The 20,107-nt window shown below is 35.6% G+C and overlaps 2 protein-coding genes and 1 pseudogene across 4 annotated transcripts; 2 read left to right on the forward strand and 1 right to left on the reverse strand.

The window, feature by feature from the left end:
- Positions 1-1,112: 1,112 nt before the first annotated feature.
- On the forward strand, positions 1,113-3,876 carry LOC147565216 (protein RER1B-like). 2 transcript variants are annotated; one of them, XM_086651698.1, is made up of 4 exons: positions 1,113-1,382; positions 1,750-2,145; positions 3,051-3,231; positions 3,545-3,876. In XM_086651698.1, the coding sequence occupies exons 2-4, from the start codon at positions 1,793-1,795 to the stop codon at positions 3,599-3,601; spliced, it is 591 nt and encodes a 196-aa protein (XP_086507824.1). In that variant the 5' UTR covers positions 1,113-1,382; positions 1,750-1,792; the 3' UTR covers positions 3,602-3,876. The 2 variants fall into 2 exon arrangements, with proteins under 2 accessions (XP_086507824.1, XP_086507825.1); XM_086651699.1 differs by having other exon boundaries at positions 1,344-1,622.
- Positions 3,877-8,181: 4,305 nt separating this feature from the next.
- On the forward strand, positions 8,182-13,782 carry LOC147565217 (FtsJ-like methyltransferase family protein). Its single transcript, XM_086651700.1, has 11 exons — positions 8,182-9,022; positions 10,130-10,177; positions 10,272-10,427; positions 10,579-10,625; positions 10,705-10,861; positions 11,027-11,088; positions 11,532-11,718; positions 11,802-11,891; positions 12,115-12,260; positions 12,336-12,459; positions 12,577-13,782. The coding sequence occupies exons 1-11, from the start codon at positions 8,549-8,551 to the stop codon at positions 13,615-13,617; spliced, it is 2,532 nt and encodes an 843-aa protein (XP_086507826.1). The 5' UTR covers positions 8,182-8,548; the 3' UTR covers positions 13,618-13,782.
- A 959-nt stretch (positions 13,783-14,741) lies between these two features.
- Positions 14,742-17,042, reverse strand: LOC147565218 (eugenol synthase 2-like; annotated as a pseudogene). Its single transcript, XR_015237068.1, has 5 exons — positions 16,771-17,042; positions 16,313-16,348; positions 15,890-16,127; positions 15,256-15,483; positions 14,742-15,013 (listed from the first exon to the last, which is right to left on the reverse strand). The product of XR_015237068.1 is annotated as a eugenol synthase 2-like (transcript).
- Positions 17,043-20,107: the final 3,065 nt, after the last annotated feature.

Genomic DNA, 20,107 nt, shown 5'->3' on the forward strand with positions numbered 1-20,107 from the left:
CGGGTTCGGTACATATCAGGTTCCGGACTGACTAGTTCATTGTGACATATTAGGTCCTAGATTGACTTGTCCGTCCGTTTTGACACAAATCCCCAAGATTTTGGTCTAGGACAAGTCAGTCTATATAGGAGCCTAATGTCACCGACAGGTTAGTCCTTAATGTGTAAGTAATAGAAGGATTGGTTCGATAGATTTTTAGGGCAAATTTGTTTTGTGTTCTTTGATCACTATAAACGGTACAAATTTATTCGAAACAAATTAAAATAGCATGCTTGATAGTTTATCATGTGTTATTTACTTCCTAAACCATTCAAGCACCGTGAAAAGAGAAAAAAAATCCGTAATGGCTTTTCTTGACCAATTTATTCAAATAAATACATCTTGCGTGTCAGGATTTATGCAATAAGATAAAATATGAAAATAGAGGACAGTGAATCAGAGAAAAAACGAACAAGAAAGAGGAAGATCAGGCCGAGAAAAAACAAGAATTAACGGAGTTGGACTTAGGAATAAGACCGAACGACTACTAACTTTCCGACACCTATAGGATTTCAATTTCTTGGGCGGTGCAAGTGATCTAGCCCGCTAATAGTATTTTGGGCGGGTAGTATTAGTAGGCCGCGACTTTGGGGAATAAAGAAAAGTCTCTGGGGCATAAAGACTTACTCAATCAAGATTGACTTATGGGACATATTTAGCCCAAAACTTGATTTAAATGATTTTAGCTCCCTAATCTTCATATCCTCCCTCTTTCTTTCTTAATCTCTCCGACCTGCTGCTCCCTCTCTAAGTCACACTTCCTTTCCCTTGCTCACCCTTTCACGACAATCTAGGTTTAAAATACCCTAGCAGGAATGGAATCTAGGGTAATTTTGCTATCATTTAAAAAAAAAATTTAGGGTTCTATGGAGAACCGATTCTATCGATCCGAGATCTTTTAAGTGAAGATTTTGTTTGGCCCTACAATTTGTTTGAATCACTTTTATTCTCACTTTACATCTTACTCTACAAGAAAGAGAGGACAACATAAATCTTGGCAATGAACTGCTTCCAACGAGACTCGATCCCAAGACTTCATGGCCTTAAGAGGGATGTTCTACCATGGTACCACTACACTAAAGGTTGGTGGACAAAGCTGCGGCCTATTAGTAGCACCTTTTTTCTAGAACTGAACCGATAAAACGACTTCGGTCCCTGACTGTTACACAATTTGTTTTGCGTTTTATCGGCAGTTATTTGGTCACCGGCGAGGTTGGTGAGTTGGTCCACAAAATTTCAACTCTTCAACAAAAAACACCCAAACACGAGTTTGATTTACTCTGAGATAGAAGATAATATAAGGCAGACACGGTCCAGAAATTTATCCAGCAGATCTTCATCAGGTGAATAACGATTTCACATCCTCTCTCAAACCCTAATTTCTCTGTTTTTAGCTATCCAAATTATCCCTTTTTAGTTTTGACCCATTCTATTCTTCATTCAATATGATTCCAATGTTGTTTACTAAGCTTAAGCAAAACCCTAACTTTGAGTACCCATAACTGAAAATTTAGGGTTTATTATAGGTCTCAGGTCTGTACTTGATTAGTAGAAGCTGCTAGGATTTTCTCTTTAATATCTGGGTAATTATTTGTTTACAAACTGCAACTTAAACTTAGGGTTTTAATTTCATTCTCGTGCTTCAGATCTAGAAGAACCCTAGTTATTTCTACATTTAACAATTTCTTCTTTATGGATTGCTTTTAACAGATTTGCAGGAAGGATTAAAACTTCAAATAAGAACAAGAATTTGATGGGTGGAGTTGGGGACTATGGAGGTTCAACTACTATTTCACCCCTGGCAAAATGGAGAAATGATATTTCTAGGGTTTTTCAGTACTATTTAGATAGGTCTACACCTCTTCCAGTTCAAAGATGGTTGGGAACTTTAGCTATTGCCTCAATTTATATACTTCGAGTCTACTATGTTCAAGGGTTTTACCTAATTTCATATGGATTAGGGATTTATATTTTGAATCTCTTAATTGAATTTCTCTCTCCAAAGATTGATCCAGAGATGGAAGTCATGGATGGGGCTTCTTTGCCAACTAAAGGTTCTGATGAGTTCAAGCCTTTCATGCGCCGTTTGCCCGAGTTCAAGTTCTGGTAACATATTTCTTACTTGTGTATTGAATCTTGATTTGATTTCAGCTTCTTTCGTTGCAAAATCGTATCTTCAATAACTATTAATAGCTTAGTGTTACTTGCGCAATCTTGGGTTTTAGACTTAAAGAGTATTCAATCTAGCATAGTTGATGGAGTAAATGAGGAACAAGTGCCTAAATTGTCTAAGACGAAAGCCTTCATTATACTATCTAATTGGAGGCACAGGGGGTGACCATTGCAAAAATCCACGAAATACATATAGATTACATTAAGAATCTCAAGTAACTAGCGAGAGCAATCGTAAATATATAAGCTTTTTAGTGGAAGGTGACCATTGCAAAAATCCACGAAATACATATAGATTACATTAAGAATCTCAAGTAACTAGCGAGAGCAATCGTAAATATATAAGCTTTTTAGTGGAAGTTACTATGGAGATTAAGCCGTTTCCAACGTAACAAGTGAACCAAGATAAGTTCATAATGCACGTCGGCATGGGTTTATTGTGAAGTTATTATTCAAAGGGAAATAGGGCACATTTTAAGTCATTAACTTTTCAACTTTTGACAACTGAATATTCAAAATCCCGTCGTTGATTGCTTTGATTCTAAAGTTTCTTAGTTAAAAGTGTTGAGAATATATGTCTCATGTTAGAAAAGCCTTCTTGTTTTTGGGAACTGTAAGATTTGAACTTTAGTCTCCCCAGTGAAGAGACATACGTGGTACAACTCAAACAAAGTAGCTTCAGATTAAAACCCTTATTCTTATATCTGTGCAAACATTTTGAAATGTTTTGGCCAATTATTCTTGCAGTATTTCTCTACCCATGAAAAATTCGGACTTTTGGAACAAATGGTGGGTTCTGTATATAATCTGTTTTCTTCTCTTGTATTGTCTGGTTTTAGGTATTCAATCACAAAAGCGTTTCTTGTGGCACTTATTATGACCCTCTTCTCAATGTTTGATGTCCCTGTCTTCTGGCCCATATTGCTCATCTACTGGGTTGTTCTTTTTTTCTTTACAATGAAGCGTCAAATTCTGCACATGATTAAATACAAATACATTCCATTCAACATCGGAAAACAGGTGAACTTCGAATACTTATCTACTTATTACTACACACCAGTACTGCTGTGTTATATTTTCCCTTTGATGATAGAACTGCCGAAAACATTGCTTTAGGTGTTTAAACGAAAACACTTTTCTTAATAGCACCACTTTTCTCTACTGGCCCCCGATCCAACGATTTGAAATTTGGAACTTCATTTTTTGGATCTTGTGGTGCGTCAGCCCAGCCTGTGGGGTGCACTTGCAAGAAGCTGGATTTTCGGCTAATAGAGAGGTGGTGTCAGTATAAATTTTTCTCTTAAAAATGTTGACAGTTGTCTATTTTATACAGAGGTATGATAAGAAGTCTTCTGCTAGTAGCAGTGGTGGCTTACCAAGTAGGGACTGAAGCCTTCTTCACCGGGACCAAAGGCGATAAGCGTTTTAGCCTAGGTAAAATGATCATGCTTTTGGATTTTTGGAACAACTTATATTTCCTGTCATTTCTGATATCTTAAGTCTAGCACACTTGAAATGAACCAAGGTCAATTGTATCGGTTCAGTTTGTTTTGGTGGTACAAACACACTAATACCACAAGAAAGTGAAAATTCTGAGCTTGTACAACTATATGATGAAGAAATATTTGTTTCAAATTCTATACAATTTAATTGCAAAAAGAAAAAGTCTTACTCCATAACTTCTTCCCTGCCCGCTCATAAGTTTCATTGTTTGTTGATTAGTGTTTGAGAAGGCGTATTTCCTGAGGTATTTTGGCAAATCAAACTTTATAATTGATTCCCCTGTTCTGTTTTCATGAACCTTTCGCTGTTGAACAATTTTCCCCAGTGTCCAGGTTGAATTGTTGAAAGTTTCTTCTTGTATTTGGGAGAATTTATCCGTTCACTCTGGTTCGGAGTATATCTACAACCTCACAGTCTCACCCTAGAAAACTTCTTTCTTCGAAATATAAATTGGTTGACAAAAGTCCCAATCAATATCTAATTGAGATAAAGACGACTTTCCTCGAAATATATGTTGCAAGTACCAAAACTGAAAGAATATAGAACTTTTTGACACTGAGAAACTCACCACGTAACCCACCTCACTGGGAAGGGATTCAGGGGACTAGGTTATCTATTGGTATGGGTTGACTTAAGGCATACACCACACTCGAGAGTTTTGACTTGATCAATCAGTGAAATTTCCGTGACCCAGTATTTAGACTGGGTTGGGTTTCTCGGTTTGTCGAGTATGATTAGGTCTACTACCCCATACTTATAGAGGTATCCTTGTAGTCACAAGTTGTCTCATGAGCTGTGCAATGATGTCTTAATTTTTTTTTTGTTGAACTAATGATGTCTTAATTTGATCTAAATGTTGGACAAAGAAGTTATTATATCTTATCAGTAAATATAAGTCTAGTGACTTGATCAGATTAACTGTTGGATCAGATTAACGGGTAGTATCCGGTTATGGACTTCTGGTGGAACTTATCAATAATTGGTTATGGTAATTGGTCCGTAGCTAGCAGAGGGTGAGGCTGGCCGAAGTCTGAGCCAAGAGATTCACGAGGGAAAACCTATTGGACTTTTTCAGATATAAATAGAGGAAAAGGCCGAGACACAGAATAACACATAACTGTCCCGTAGAAGCAAATCTGAAATCCCCCACCCCCTCTTTCTCATAGCTCTCGCGGTCCGTCCACCGCTTCTTGTTCTTTAGGATACACTATATACTAAGTAGAGAAAAAACACTGCTCAATCTAAAAGGGTACACTATATTAAGGTTACACAATATTGGGATGGTTTCGGTCGACTCCTTCCCAAAAATTACATCACAAAAAGTCTTCACTTTTGTAGAGTAAGATATTATCCTGTGTTGTTTAACCATGTTAGGTAGGGTTTGATGAGCCTCCTCCTATCCACTCCATGACATTGGGAAGAAAGAACAAAGAAAATATGTATAAATGGAATATTAGAAAAAAAAAAAAACAAGTACAAGTTGGTGGTGGTAGCTTAAACTTAGAAGCTCTGAGAGAAGGATTAAATTTAAAAAAAAAAATGTATATTTGGCTAGGTGTTTTGTTAGTTGACCATGATTTTAACTTAACCAACAACTACAATTAAGGTTGTATCTCATGAAGATAATAGATGGTCCCAGGCATCAATAAGCCATTCCTCTAACTCTAGCCAATGATCAATTAATCTACCTACCTACCACCTTTCTTGGAAAATTTTATGTATTGTGCTTAACGTGTCCATCAAATTATTCTCATTTGTTGAGTGATGGGAAAGGATAGGCATAGTGGCATACAAATTGAAAACTAATAAATGTAAAGAACTTAAAAAATGAGATTGTGGATGATTATTTAATTACATAACATACAAGGGAGATAGTTCATTTTAGTTGTACAAATATCAAAATCTCACGGTTGGCGTAACAGGAGACTCAGAGGCAACACTGCAATAACTTCGGGTAAAAATTTTTGAGTGCAAAATTTGATATTGAAAATTTTAATTTGGTGTTAATAATTTCATAGTTGAAAATTAAAGTCAAAATCATACACACGAACATAACATATTTAAAAAATTAATTAAATTTGAGTTAGGAGCCCTCGTTGAATAGCATCTATTGGAATCGAGTACTTAAGAAACTCATAAAAATTTAGAAGCTCCTAAAACGAGGTGAGAGCTTCCCATTTCAGTGTCTTTTTTGAGTCTGCTCTAATTAGTGGCGTAAAATATGGAGAAAATTAAATATAAAAAAAACATAACAAAGAAAATTTTCGTACTGCTTAGAATTTGACATATACATGTGCAATGGCTTAATAGTTAAAATGTCCTCTTCATTGAAAGGATAGTTGTTTCTTTCCATGAGATCAAAATTTTGATGTTGACATAAGTAGAGATGCATTGGTGAACAAAAACATCACCACTACCAACTAAACTAATAACTTCTTCAACAAAAAAAAAAAAAAACTAAACTAATAACTCTTTCAACAAAATAAAAATAAAAGTAATAATTTAAGTCGATAGTCTTTATAGTGGTTGATAACGTGATCGTAAATAATTTATGCATTTGATCAAATTTCCAGACATCCAACTTCAAATGCTAGAATTTGAGATACGTCTTTAATATATAGAAGTTTTAGAATAGACACTCGTAAGTGTGTTCTTTAGTAAGTTGCTTTGTCTGTGGTTTCATTGAACATTTGGTTAAAAAAGAAATAATTGTAATTTTGCAAGTTGAATGTAGTCCTAAAAATGTCATTATATTGATTAAGTTGATTTATTCATGGAGAATACGTACGAGATATTTCCAGAGTTTTCTGTCATTTTTTGTTGAACTCTTGGGAAAACATAATCGCTACTATAAAATTCTCCTTAAAATTCGGTGATGTTTGTCTATCTTTCGTGATTTCATTAGCACTTCGGTTAATAAAAGAATTTTTTTTTTTATAGATTCACTTAAACAAAAGGAATGCCAAATAATAAGTTGAAATGTTTACAAATAATACATATATTAATGTATCAACCAAACTCAACATAACAACCCTCCAACTACTTAAAACCCACCTAGCTATAAAATCAAAATTCAATTATTATGAAAGGAACTATTTGAGTAGAAGTTTTTCATTCATTGACTTGTTCATCCAAACATGGCCAGCTAATTAAGTTGTTACCTCCCTCTCCCTCTCTAAAACCTCCCATTAAAACCCTCAAAAGACAGCTTCAAACTGTTTGAAGCAAGAAAACTCCAAGAAATGAGTGCTAAAGGAAGAACCTTTGTTTTGATCTTTTTCTGTTGGGCAGTCATAACTCTCATTACCCCTACTCTTATCAAACTATCAGCCTCTGCTAAATCAGCAAATTTAGCTTCCAAAGGTACTTAATTAAGAATGTTAATTATAATTAGGTGCAATTACTGGATTAAGTTCATGTGTAATCTTATTTTTGTTGATATTTTTTGGTTATTTCTGTTTTCTTAATTATCAGCAGGTAACAATAATGAGAGGGAAATTGTAGCAAGGAAAATGATGGCTTATTTAGAGAGAATTGAATTGAGAAGAGCACCGGAAAAACAAGAACCGGTGGCGGTGCAGCCTATCGCTACACCAACACCGGCATCAACACCAGCACCAGCACCAGCACCAGCACCAACACCAGCACCAACACCGTCCGCATGGGGATCAAGAAGAACATTAGTTATGGATAATAGATGATTTGATTAGTAATTAAATTAATTATAAAGCTTATTTATCAGGAAGTTGGGAGGATAATGAGGTATCTCTTGTAATATACATTTTCATATAGAGGGTTGTAGTTATATTTGACAATTTTGATTTCAATTATGTGGGAAAATATTCTCCAGTTTTCGTGGACCTCTCTCATCCTGAAAGCTATCTCAAGGGCTAGAGATTTTCGGTCCTACTAATAAATTGATTACAGTTCATCCTACTCCCAATGTGGAATCATGTAAACATTTTCTCACATCTATTTTTAACTTCCGAAGACTATTAGGCTGAGATGTTTCGATCTTTAACTCTGATATGAACCCTTATTGCCTTGTTTTCAACTATTCTCACTCAAAAAGTTAATTGAAGAGGTAAGACTTTCTCCTCTTATAAACTGACCATCTACCCTTGTACAATGAGTCATTTCCAATATGCTCGTAACTTCGATACAAACTAAGCTTGAAAGACATGAAAAACAAACAGAAGCTGTGAGAAGTTTAAATTAAAGTCATACGTTGTGGACTCAATGTGCATGCATCAAGAACTCATTTCCCTTTGTCAACTGATATTTTTTTTCTATGTCATTTCCTCTCTATGTCACCACCCCAACCACCAACTTAACATATCTGTCTCTATTTGGGGGAGGTAGAGAAAGTTATAGAAGGGTAGAGAAAGATGAAGATGATATGGATGTGATGGTGGAAGGTGAAATCGCTCGGCCCTTTAAAATTGGTAGAGTTGAGCTGATTATGTAATAGCCGAATTAGTTCAAGTCCATCGATTTTGAACCAAAGTGCTTCTTCGACGAGGGAGGCTTTTAACTTTTCAGAATATGGGGAGCGCCGGTAACAGAGAGATGGTAATAACACAATGGGGATGCGCCTATAAAATTTCCCTCTAAGAAGTCCGATTAAATGGGCTGATTAGTAGGCCTGGTCCCATCCTTACCGGGCCGAGTACGATTCAGCAAACCGACCTCTTAACTCGGTTACAGATCAGTCACACATAAACCCTAAAAAGTAAAACCTCATAATATATCGTTCGTCGTCTACATTTATCTTTAGACCGTCCTCCTATTCTTGACTCAAAACCCTAAAAACAGCAGTCACACTAGATCAGAGATGGGTAAAGTAAAAGGAAAGCATCGTTTGGATAAGTACTACCATTTATCTAAAGAACAAGGTTACAGATCTCGTGCTGCATTCAAGCTTCTTCAATTAGAAGCGAAATACAATTTTCTTGAATCAGCTCATGGTGTTCTTGATCTTTGTGCTGCTCCTGGTGGATGGATGCAAGTTGCTGTTCAACGTATTCCTGTTGGAAGTTTCGTCCTTGGAATCGATCTTTTCCCAATTCGCCCAATCCGTGGCGCGGTTTCAGTTGAAGAAGATATTACAACAAGTAAATGTAGGGCAACTATCAAAAGATTAATGGCGGAAAATGGTTGTAGGGCTTTTGATGTTGTGTTACACGATGGTTCACCTAATGTCGGTGGTGCTTGGGCTCAGGAAGCGACTTCTCAAGCCTCCCTTGTTATTGATTCTGTTAGACTTGCTACTGAATTTCTTGCACCCAAAGGAACCCTAGTCACCAAGGTAACGTTTTTATTCTTTGTTCATCTGAAATTTATATTTCTTTTAAGAATCATAAATCTTGTTTAGAGAGAGAAAATATGTACTTTAGTTGATTGGTCTAGAGACAACTCATTGAATTGAATCATAAATCTTGTTTAGAGAGGGAAAATATTCTACTTAGAGAGAATATAAATGGGTTTAGACTCTAAAGTACCCCACACTTGAGGGGGAGTGTGAAAGTAGTCCCACATGGGAAAAGGGTACTATATTAACCAAGAACATAACATCTAGGTCTTCTCCACTCATTGCTAATTGGTTTTTAGTAAACTTAACAATATAGATATGGATGCCTATCAAACTAAATCCTTCAATTATGTCCTCATGATGGATTTGTAAATGATGAGAGAATACAAATGAGTGGATTTGTCAATGGATTCATGTGGAACTTATTACTCCAAGTTTTGAGGGTTTGGGGATGGAATGGGAAGAATTCAGAAGCAAAGTATCTCAAACCATGCGAACAAAGTAAGGGGGTTTTACATCCATGGAGGCTGGATGTGGAACTCCATTTAAGAGTCATTTGGAGTTCTATGGAGAACCTATAATCCACTCGACTAGCATACGAATGGAGGGATTGCAATCTACCTTTATAAAAATTTAAAGTGGCTCACAAATCATGCCAAAGATGCTGGGGCAGTTTCTCTACTGCTAAAAATTAAAATGTTATAGTGAGAAAAAGTAAATTAGAAAAATGGCATGGAATAGGTAATAGGAAAGCTGGTGTCTTCAAGTGTTTTCTTAGTCCTCCATATTTAGGAATCATACATTAATTGTAAAGTGACGCACCAGATGAATGTAAAGTCGATCTCTTGCATATACTGAATCATAATGTGAAGTTGTATTGCTATTTGTTGAGCACACATCAAAGTTTTTGCCTACCCATCTGTTAGAGTAACTTGGGTAAAAGTTGGATCGACATCTCGTGTTTCTAAAATTATTATTTTGTTGCATGTGTACCTCTTTGAAAATGTCAATGGTTCTTAGACTCATAAATTACTCTTTTCTTTTACTTGATGATTAATAAATAAGTTTCTGAATATTGTTTATTTATCTATATTGTTTTGATAGGTGTTCAGGTCACAAGATTACAATGCTGTACTTTACTGTCTTAAGCAGGTAGAGCGTTTCTCTTATTCTCTATGTTGTTTTTTTTGATACTCTTGCCTCTTGACATGGTTTATATATATAATTCTTGGCATTTGTATGACAGTTATTTGATAAGGTTGAAGTTACCAAACCAGCTGCAAGTCGTTCTGCATCTGCAGAAATTTATGTTGTGGGTCAATACTATAAAGCCCCTGCCAAGATTGATCCTCGTCTGCTTGATGTGAAGCATTTGTTTAATCAAGCCACTGAGCGCACAAAGGTAATCAGTGTGAAGTTTTCAACGTTTTGTGTCAAAGCAAGAACTACTCTGATCTTTGTTGAGGAGGGGGAATGAATACATTAAAATTTGGCAACTACTCAGATTTTTTCTGTTAAATTGGCTGTCCTAATTTGTGATCTCTCAACTGTAGGTTGTAGATGTTCTTGGAGATACCAAACAGAAGAGGCATCGTGATGGGTATATCTTTTTCCTAGATAGTACTTTTTCTTAAGTGGATTAATGTCGTGTCTTATCATCACTAAAATCATAAATGCAGGTATGAGGAAGGAAATACAACATTGAGGAAGGTGTGTTCAGCTTCAGATTTTGTGTGGTCTGAGACTCCACTTGACATTCTGGGGACAGTTTCTTCCATCTCTTTCGACGATCCTGCTTGCTTATCTATAAAGGACCATGAGAAAACCAATGACGAGGTATGTTTAATATATTTTATATTCAGGTTATACCTTTCCAGACTACAACGATTGGATACCGTCTTGATGCACAAATAGCTGTCTGCTAATATATTCTTGTTTTAATTTGTGTAATTACTCATCATTGTTGTGTCAGCTAATTTTTGGGCTTTATTGTCTTTGCAGATCAAGACACTATGTGACGATTTACGAGTTCTAGGGAAGCAAGACTTCAAGCAGCTGTTGAAGTAAGTCATACTACACGTATATTGAAACCCAACTTTACCAGTTAATGTTACTACTTACTAGTAAAATCATACTAGTTACTGTAAAGCTATAACTTGGTAGTACCTAATACTAAGATTCTCTTGTGCTTTCTGTCGATTCTTTGCCTCTTAGCATGGTACTTTAATTCGTTCATGTTACTAGCACGAAATAGATACCAGTGGGCCAAATGAGAAATATGCTAATTTGATAAGTTTTGGAGTTGGCTCAAGAGCCACTGGAAGTAACTTCGGTTATCTATGCTTAGATCACCAAACTGTCTAATTTTAAATTGCTAGAGTGGGCCTTTGACATATATATTGCATTTCTCTATTAACAGTTTGTTTTTGGCATATTGGCAATTTTTTCAATTTAATGCAACTTAGTTTATATCAGATGTGGTATTTTATATATTCGGTATGTGAAGGTGGCGGATGCATGTGAGGAAAGCTTTGTCCCCCACAGAAAAGGCTGTCTCTAAAGCTACTGATGAAAAAGATGAAAAGAAGGTTGATGAGGATGAAAAAATACTGAACGAAATGGAGGAGATGACATATGCTATAGAACGCAAGAAGAAACGTACAAAGAAACTTCTTGCCAAAAGACAGGCCAAGGTCTGTAATTTTGATTTGTGAAGTCATTTGCCAGATACTTTTGTTAGGAAGATTTAACTGATCATTTTTGCTGTAATCTCCAGGATAAGGCACGAAAATCAACTGGGATGCAAATTGATGCTTTAGAAGACGGTTATGTTGACCATGAGTTGTTTTCTCTTTCTGCGATCAAGGTTTCCCCCTCCACTTCAATATCTTCCAGTTTGTGTATTTTGTATTCGCATTTAAAGGGGAGAATAGAAATAAATATATTTTCTATCAGTCGCCATGGACTCATAATTCCCCTAATTTTTGTGTTATACATTTGAGAATTTGGATATTCACGGAGTTAGCACCATTGTTTCGTCAGTAGGGATTAGCTTCTGTATGACATTTGTTCTTCTTAATGATTAATAGGGAAAGAAAGATCTGGAAGTTGTCGATTCGGCAAAATTTGATGACGAAAGTGGCAACTATGGAGACAGTGAGAATGAAGAATCCCATCAGTTGGGTAGGGAAGTCGATTCTCCCAGTGATGTTGACACTGATGAAGAGCAACAGAGGCAAGTTTCTCTTCTTTTAACACTAGGTTGTATGAGACGTTCATCTATATAAATAGCATTTGTGTTTTTGATTAGGTATGATGACCTACTTGAGGGTTTCCTTGATGAAGCCTATGAGCGATTTGTGACTAGAAAGGAAGGAAGTTCCAAACAGCGGAAGCGTGCTAAGAGGGCTTATGATGAGAAAGAACTTTATGAGGTATGGTTAAAATCAGTTTTAGAGGATGTAATGGTTTCAACAATTTTATCTGTCAGTAGCTTATGGTGCTTTTAGCATTCCTTGTCTCTATCTGACGTATCGGAATCTGTTTTGAAGGGTGATGATGTTGTTCATTCCGATAATGATTCTGAAAAAGATGTTGAAAGTGAAGTCAATCCTCTTATGGTCCCACTACATGAGGAAGAAGTCCAAACCCAAGATCAAATTACAGAGAAATGGTTTAGTCAAGATATCTTTGCCGAAGCAGCTGACGCTAAAGAGGATTTGGGAAAAAAGTACACCGAAGACAAAATGGAGGAGGACATGAAGGATAAAACGCTTGCAGTTCCCAAAAAACCGAAAGAAAAGATCAATAAGAACTCCAAATCAAACCTCTCCAAAAACAAAAAACAATCCAAAGATGCCGAGGAAGACTTTGAGATAGTTCCTGCTCCAGCCACAGATTCAAGTAGTGATTCATCCTCATCCTCAGATGAATCAGAGGAAGAAGATATCCATGCAAAAGCTGAGCTATTAGCTACTGGAAAGAAGATGTTAAGGAAGAAGCAGAGGGAGCATTTAATAGATGATGGATATAACAGGTATATGTTCGATGATGTGGGCCTACCCACATGGTTTTTGGACGAGGAAAAGAGACATCGCCAACTAAATAAGCCTGTTACGAAGGACGAGGTAAATGCACAGAAAGCCCAGTTCAAGGAGATCAATGCACGACCCGGGAAGAAGGCTGCTCAAGCTAAAGCTCGAAAGAAGAGAGTTGAAGCGAGACAAAAGGCGAAGGTTCTAAAGAAGGCAAACACTATTTCGGACCAGACTGACATCTCTGACCGCTCCAAGGGGAAGATGATCGAACAACTTTATAAGAAGGCTGCCCCAAAGAGGCCCAAGAAAGAATACGTAGTTGCAAAGAAGGGTGTCCAGGTTAAAGCTCCTGGCAAAGGAAAAGTTTTAGTCGATCGACGAATGAAGAAGGATTTGAGGTCTAAGGGAATTGGTAGACATGGGAAGGGGAGCACTTCGAAGGGGAGGAGCAGTAAGGGCCAGAAAGGCAAAGCAGGCCCGGGAGGCAAAGCGGGTCAGAAAGGCAGAGGCTCAGCCCAGAAGGGACCAAAAGGAAAAGGGAAAAGAGCCTTCTAGTTTCAAGAGACCACTAAAGTTATTGAAACTTTGAATTTTGACATTCTATTCTTTCCCTTTATAGTTAAATGCTGTTTACTTTTTTCATCTACCTACTTACAGAGATTCTAGTCTTGATTTATAAGAGGGAATTAATCTATATTTTTGGTGCCTGTTTCTCATAAATGTAGACCCAAGTTTTGTTTGATTTCCTGTCATATTTTTAATGTTGTGTAACTTAATTTATGCATGTTCTTTGTCTTCGATTGCAAAAAAAGGAAAGGCCAGCACTTACGGAAAAGCTAAATAGTTTCCGGAATATTATGAAAATTTTCTGGCGAAACATATTTTATGAGGTGGGAGAGAGGGGGAGAGAGAGAGAGGTGAGGTGGAGAGAGAGAGAGAGAGGCGAGGTGGAGAGAAAGTGAGGTGGAGGGTTTTTTATTTTTATTTTCCTAAATTAATTTCCCTATAACAACTTTCAAAATAAAATTGTCAAACAAAAGTGATCAAATTTTGACAAAGTCTTCACACCTCGGAAACTATTTTGCTTTCCCCAAAAACGCTGGCCAAAGGAGAAAGGGGGAATGTGATCTCTGTAGACTTGTCTGTTAGACAAGAAAACTTTAAAATCTACACATTTATTTGTAGCTGTGGTACCAAATCTAATATGACCGCTTCTAGTGTGTCTTCTTGCTCTCGAAGTATTCTTTTCCGTTATGCCCAATGAATTTCTCCATGGGGCTCTTTGCCTTTACAATTATATGGAAACGTCTCCATTGGTTCTGCTCTGAACTTTTTGTAAAGGACTTGGCACTGAACTCATCTACTTCATCCAATGTCTATATTTCCTTCGCGTTCTCTCACTGTTTGTCCACTTATGCTAGTTGATAAGGTTGGAAATCTCTGCTTCTCCTTCAATGAATCAAGAGCGAAGTCGTAACTCTGTCCTAGCTGTGACCACTCGCATATCGATTATTGACATTGTTTTTTGTACATATAGAGCTGTTTTATATTCTTACTTTATTGAATTAGCACCACCTACTTCAACTAGTACTTGCCCGAGTAGTATCGTAAATCTATTCATTAGGACTTCTAGCAACAAAAAATTAAACAATAAATGGAGCAAAAGCAAAATAACAATGATCCCAACTTGATTTGATTTATTTGTTCATTTAGAAACTGAAAGTACTCAAATTACATTTAGATTTGATCTCAAGGTTCTCATATTGACCGACCCATGGAAGGTCTTAGATGTATTGATCAAGGTATTCATCGACGGTTGTATAATTAACTTCTGGATAAAGCTCCGAAGCTTCGACACCAGATGAAGGTTCAATCTCAAAAGATGTCTGGTCTCCTTTGATATAAAGTGCATGCAGATTGGACAACAAGAGGTTGAGGGGCATTGGAGCTTCTGCACAAAACATAACATGACAATCTTAAATACACTGAAATATATTCAATGTTTGACAATTGATATTTAGTCGGATCCAACAAACTTAATATATTGTCATAGTCCCACAAGGATAAAGAGATGACGATAAATAGAATATCTAGAGCTTCTCCACTCATTGACAATTGATATTTAGTTGGATCCAACAAACTTAATATATCGTCATATACTCACATACATAGTTTCAGAATAAGAATACTAACCTTGAATATTCTTCAGAACTTGTTCCTCTGGTACATATTCCTTCTCTAGAGTTTTACCAATCTTTTTCTCCCATAAAGACACAAGTTCATTCAAGGAGAGTGCATTGCCTGGTGGCCTAATATACAAGGTCTTGTTCAAGGTTCTTGGGTCATTCACAGCTTTGATGGTGTAAGTGCCGATGTCTTCTTCCTTGTTGAAAACGGGTGAAATAAAAAGATCAAGCAAAGCTGCTATTTAGTTATAATATTCCAAAATGCATCATCGTATGGTGGTATTTTTTTGAGGCATCTATATGTATATCGTGTGTATGTTACTTTGTTAATTGGAATTGTTTGAATATTTTTACGTCTACGTGGAGCTAGATATCTTAACAAACATTCTACTACACCTTCCATATATAGATCGAATTCAAGGTAGATTTTGTACAAGTTCATTTTAAACAAGAATATGTTTATGATAGTCCTATAGTACTCTTATGTCGTCTAGGAGAATATATATACCTCAAGAACTTATACTATTGATGCAAATTTCATGAGTGGCGAGGTTTTTCGGGTGAGCTCGTGGAACTTTAGGAGGAACGAAATTTGGTATTAATTGGGTTTGGACTTGAGTATACAAGTAGTAATAATGTACCTTTCACATTTCCATCACCTAGTATGACAACTTTGTCTCTTGGGGGAGAAGTAGCTCCTGGCTGTGACAACTTTGGAAGAAAATAACCAGCAAAGCAATTGGCTGAGATATATGTGTAGGGAATCTCGGCTGCCTCGATAACTCGACGGACTGGGACTTTGCTTGCGAATACACTTTTAATTGGATCCACCGCATTACAACGATCCATGTCATTTCCGAACTCGGAAGGGAAAAACCTCTGTACAAATGATATTTGGCAATTCAGAAGTAAGTAGAAACAATATTTTATTTTTTAAACACAGTATATGGTTCATAGGACCACATAAAATCTATTGACCACTTGAAAATTTTAAAAAGTAGCCCTAATAAGGAAGAGACTTAAAAGAATAAATTAAAAAGGAAATGGAATTTTAATTTAATTACCTTAATATTACCAGCCTCTTTTATGGCAGAAATAATCTTGACTTGATCGGTAATTTGCCCAAATCGTACTGTAGGGACCGTTATATCAACCTGCTTGGACGCCTCCACGAAACTCTCGAGATCATTCAAATCTCCCTATAAAGCCAATAATTTATGATTCATCTGTGTTTTAGATAGATTTCTGATTTAATGAGTTCTAGATCAAATGTAACAGTTTCATGCATACAGAATATCGATTTAATGAGTGGGAGCTCTATAAAAGTAAGACAATTGTTTCCAACCACATGTTAAAGTTAAAATTAATGCAATAGTAAGGCATCATATACGAGGTTTTCATAGTCAATTTTACACAAAACTTTCGTGTCAAAATGAAAAGAAATCAAAGAGAGTTCATTTTTTCGGACAAAATTCGTATATATTACCTTGATATTACTAGCCTCTTTTGTGTCAGCCAGTACTTTCACTTGGTCCGCAATCTGTCCAAATCCAACGGCTGATATTACAACATCAACTTGCTTAAATGCCTTTACCAAACTTTCGTGATCGTATAAATCTCCCTACAACAAAATAAAAATAAAAATAAAAATAATTTCCCTTTCAAAGGATCAGAAACAGTGGTTTCTCTAACTAAAATGAAGGTGGGATTTCCTGATTTGATGCTTGCTTCTACTATGAACTTCCCAATATATCCTGTTCCTCCAATGATCAAAATCTAAGTTTTCTCTGCCATTTCTTTCTTTTACTCTCTACTTTGTCAAGAAACAACAAGAAATGATATGATTATTATAGAGGATGGAATAGAACTATAAGAACAATTGTAGAAAGACATGTATAGAATAATATTTATGATGGTGCCAAAAAGATATTCTTGTCAAACCCTATCTTGACTATATAGTCAATATATTCTTATGATATGCAAATGAAGAGAAGATGTAAAAAAAATTAAATGTTCAATTGCATGCCTAATGTGGTATGAAACAATCAAACAAATGTAGAGTATGTGTGACACTTCAGACCAATACAGGTTTAATTTCTACACCATTTTAGGACAATAAAAATTTAAATGTGCTAAATTAAACTACATTCAAGTCAAACAAAACCGGCCCGATTCTGTGTAAAAATTGGTAAAAGCAAATACTCTTAATTGAGGTTAGTCATTAACCTTATAAATAGTTTCCTTAATTAATACTCAGGGAAGAGCTAATTCTGATCAACCTCTTCGCTTGTTTCTAGGCCAGAACAGAGTTCCAGGTGTCTAGGCGACTCGTGACGAACTCCCCAACATCTCTCAGATTAGGATTCAACTTAGGTGACAGAGCTCTTTCGGACCCATCTCTACAATAGCTTTACCGAGGACTTGTACGCGTGTGAAACTTAGCATATGCCGCCCAGATCAATCGGTTGACTTCTTAACTGGTCAAAACTTACTAGCATTTGATTCAACAATAGTTAAAAATTGTCACTCCTTTGCTTTTACAACAGTGTCATTGTGGAACAAGTTCATTTGAATACTACCAATTGTTCAAATCTATGTTTACACACATCTCATTATCAGGGTCGTGGCTAACAATTTAGGGGCACGGTGCCAAACTTGAAACGAGACCATTTAATATGAAAAACACGATAGTTGAAAGATTTCTTTTACCTGAATTTTTATTGTCTTGAAATGATTTAACTATAAAATAAAGATTGAGCCATTGACGAAACCAAACTCAATGTAAGTGATGTTAATATATGATTGATGTAACACTTTTCATATAAAACTTCTCTGGTTTGACAAGAATACTTTATTTTCATTAAAATATTATTTTGGAATTAAGAATGTAAATTAAATTATGAGAATAAGGAATTAACATTTAGGCTTGTTTGCTTTTTTCCATGATGACAATATAACCTTTTTTGAGACAATCAAATGTTAGTGTCTGGTAAGATTGTAGAAAATTAAATTATCATTTTCTCACTGTGTGACTGTCCATTATGATTTTGACTATGAACAAATTTGAAAGAGAAGAGAGGTCCATGAGCAAGAGAAATACACATTTTGAAGATAAATATACGCTAGAGAGTGATGAAGAAGGATTTGAGATGTCTTTAATCTTTATTTGATGTGCAAAAACTATACAAAAAGATTTTTAAAATCAAATTAAAATTGAATATCACACAATTAGCTAGCAAGCACACAAGTGTTATGCTCTTAAAAAAAAAAAAAGCAGAAAAGCAGATAAGTAATGCTAATAAAAAAAGGCAAATTGTCAGGCATATGTCAGCGAATTCAAGACCTCTCATATGGGTAGTGAAACATCAAACCAACCGAGAAACTTCCATTTAGATGTTAACATTGTGACATTTATGGTGTGTTTGGTTGCAGGATTCCTAACTAGGATTCCTATCAAAAGTGGAATTTGGTAGGAATCATGAATCTTTGGTCTGTTTGGCTACCAAGAATCCTAGGACTCTTGAATACTAAGGATTCCTAATTCCAAAATTTGTATTGGACCAAAATCCCACCCTACCCCCTAGGATTTGCTAGGATTTTGGATTAATGAACCTAAATTTCAAACTAAAAATCAACAAAAAAATATTTACTTCTACAAAATCATTATTTTTTTTCAAAATCATTGTTTTTTTCAAAAATCATATTTTTCCTAAAGACGTTTAAAAATACTCAAATAATAATAAATCATAGGATTCTTAGTTGCCAAACAAGCCAAAATATATTACTTGGATTCATGAATCCGTGGAATCATGAATCCCAAGGACTCATGAATCCGCGGATTCATGATTCCACCATCCAAACACACCATTACTTTATAACTAATCACTACACCCTTCGAAGGTTAAAATTGGCTCCACGTGACCCACACCCCCCACCACACCGCCTGCTCATTATTTACAATGTAAACAAGTTTATTTCTTTTGACAATTCACCGAAGATTCTGCTAAAATGGAGTGAAAAGAATGACCGGACATGACCACAATATATAAATACCGATTGAAAGATACTTAAACAAGTAAATAAAAACCCTAAGCCTTAGGATTAGAAGCACAAAAAAGATCAAAAAACAATGCATTTTGGAGACCACTGGGCCAATTAATACAATAATACTTAAGCAAGTTCGAACGATTAACTAATTTCCTGCTGAAATTCATCTAAAGAACAAGTTGGCTATGTATTTTATTTAGAAAATGATTTTTTGGGTTGAGAAAATTACAATAATAACTAAAAAACCTACATCTTGTTCTATTTAGTAAAAGTTGTCAAAATATTATGGATAATGATCCATTGAGTTGAAAATAATTTGGGTAATTATCAATAAGGTGATTTTGTATTTTTTTTATATATAAGGTGATTTTGTATTGTTTTTATATAAAATTCTTCTTCTTCTTCTTCTTCTTCTTCTTCTTCTTCTTCTTCTTCTTCCTTCTTCTTCTTCCTTCTTCTCCTTCTTCTTCTCCTTCTTCTTCTTAAGCTTGCAAATCTAGTTTGCAATTTACATTTTTGCAAACCCTAGTTTGCAACCCCCGGTCTGCATTTTACATTTTTGCAAACCTCTGTGTTCAATAATTGCAAACCCACTTTGGTGAAAAACAGAACAAACGACGATTTTCTGAGTTTTTTTTTGAAAAAAAGTATTGAAAGTGAATCTTGTTAGGAAGCTAATGAAAAATCCTTTCTAAATATATGAATTCATAAAAATCCGACATCTCAAGAAAAAGATATAGATTTAAAGTTTTTTTTTTTAAAAAATAAAAGAATTAGTTACACAAAATGACAAAGAATTTGTGAAAGTTCAT

Source organism: Eschscholzia californica, unplaced genomic scaffold, assembly GCF_041429995.1.
Source record: "Eschscholzia californica isolate CP2 unplaced genomic scaffold, dmEscCali1.0.p SCAF_1, whole genome shotgun sequence".
Lineage (NCBI taxonomy): Eukaryota > Viridiplantae > Streptophyta > Magnoliopsida > Ranunculales > Papaveraceae > Eschscholzia > Eschscholzia californica.

Excerpts from the sequence above, each read along its gene's own strand:
- LOC147565216 (XM_086651698.1), top strand. The coding sequence starts at position 1,793 with ATGGGTGGAGTTGGGGACTATGGAGGTTCAACTACTATTTCACCCCTG. Across the intron at positions 2,146-3,050 it reads TTGCCCGAGTTCAAGTTCTG|GTATTCAATCACAAAAGCGT; the intron begins GTAACATATTTC and ends GTCTGGTTTTAG. Across the intron at positions 3,232-3,544 it reads CATTCAACATCGGAAAACAG|AGGTATGATAAGAAGTCTTC; the intron begins GTGAACTTCGAA and ends TATTTTATACAG.
- LOC147565217 (XM_086651700.1), top strand. The coding sequence starts at position 8,549 with ATGGGTAAAGTAAAAGGAAAGCATCGTTTGGATAAGTACTACCATTTA. Across the intron at positions 10,178-10,271 it reads TACTTTACTGTCTTAAGCAG|TTATTTGATAAGGTTGAAGT; the intron begins GTAGAGCGTTTC and ends TTTGTATGACAG. Across the intron at positions 10,428-10,578 it reads AAGCCACTGAGCGCACAAAG|GTTGTAGATGTTCTTGGAGA; the intron begins GTAATCAGTGTG and ends TCTCAACTGTAG.